This window comes from Homalodisca vitripennis, unplaced genomic scaffold (genome assembly GCF_021130785.1).
Source record: "Homalodisca vitripennis isolate AUS2020 unplaced genomic scaffold, UT_GWSS_2.1 ScUCBcl_7032;HRSCAF=14534, whole genome shotgun sequence".
In the NCBI taxonomy this organism is placed as follows: Eukaryota; Metazoa; Arthropoda; class Insecta; order Hemiptera; family Cicadellidae; genus Homalodisca; species Homalodisca vitripennis.
Window position 1 is genome coordinate 29,386 of NW_025783143.1, and position 1,338 is coordinate 30,723.

General features: G+C 35.8%; 1 protein-coding gene across 1 annotated transcript; it reads left to right on the top strand.

The window, feature by feature from the left end:
* Positions 1 to 838: 838 nt before the first annotated feature.
* Positions 839 to 1,267, top strand: LOC124374028. The gene has a single exon (XM_046832331.1). It carries the CDS (start codon positions 872 to 874, stop codon positions 1,265 to 1,267), a length of 396 nt encoding a protein of 131 aa, XP_046688287.1. The 5' UTR covers positions 839 to 871.
* The last annotated feature ends 71 nt before the right edge of the window (positions 1,268 to 1,338 follow it).

A 1,338-nucleotide genomic window follows, 5' to 3' on the forward strand; every position in this document is an offset into this window, starting at 1 on the left:
ACATTTTAAAGGTTGCTTTGTCTTTCAATTTTTGGATACACCTATCGTAAGTTACATGACATTAAACATCATGAAATTAGACATTGAACTTTTGCAAAAACAATTTATATACCGTAAACCGGGGCTACTTTGCACCTTGTGAGGTTACTTTGCACCAAAGTTGAAAAAAGATTCAACTCTATCTGTAGGAGAAACTATTAATCATTTCAACCTAGTTTCACAATTCTCCACTAGGCTGCACCATCTTCTACATGATTTGTGTGAACAGACACTTTATCCCGCCATTTTGGATATTTGTGGGAAGAGTTGTCTTTGTATCTTCAGTTTTGTTTGAATTGTTACGTCAAAAAAGTGCTGTTTTTACGATATTAGACAACGTCAGAGAAAGGCAAGTGTGGTATATTTATGTGTAGAAATTTTATTATCTTACAAATAACAACAGTAACTGAGAGTTTATATCAATACTCATTCAATTATCATCCATTTTAAGTTTAAGGTTACTTTTAAGAGAAAGACGGGGTTACTTTGCACCAGCATAAGTAGAGCCTTCAGCTGTTTGTTCTGCTTTCCTCGTTGCCCCTGCAGTCAACACGAGAGGCCTGCAGCACAAAGCCACAAATAACAAGAAAAAAGAAACTTGCGGTGCCAGCAGGAAAAAGTTTATCTCACGAAGAAACGATTTCCATGCAATCACTTGTAACTAGCGATAATGCTAGTGTTAAACACCCACAATCTATGACTGATGACCAAACACCAAGCACGAGTAAGGCAACCACAAAGACTTGATTTTAACTAAAGGAAAAAAAAATCGTGTCAGAGCCTAAATTTCCAACGGGATAGTAGTGATGAGTCCATAGATGACCCATCAGAAATGTGTATTGATGAAAGTTCCTCCGACGATGACTGGAAGTCCTATAGGAAAAAGAAATTAGAGGAGATAAATGAAGCAGCAAAAGAAGAGGCTTTTCTAACAATAAAATCAGGACTGAGACCCATTAACAAGTCTGATCTACAAGTAGATTCATTTGTTGTTGTTAACTACGAAAACGAATATTACCCAGGTACCACTGTAAACGTTGATGAAAATGGAGCTTTTGTAAGTGCAATGATGAAGTCCCTAGGCAACTGGAAGTGGCCTGTTAATAAGGATGTTTTATTTTATGAGTGGAATGAAATTGCTGGATCTATAAATCCACCCAAAATTTTGAGCAAAAGAGGAATATTTGCAGTTCCAGAGCTTCAAGACAATTTTGGAAAAATGGACTAATTTCTTTTTAAGAATATGCATTATTAAGTGTGTATTATATGTTATAATGTTTTTGAACATAGACCTGCAAG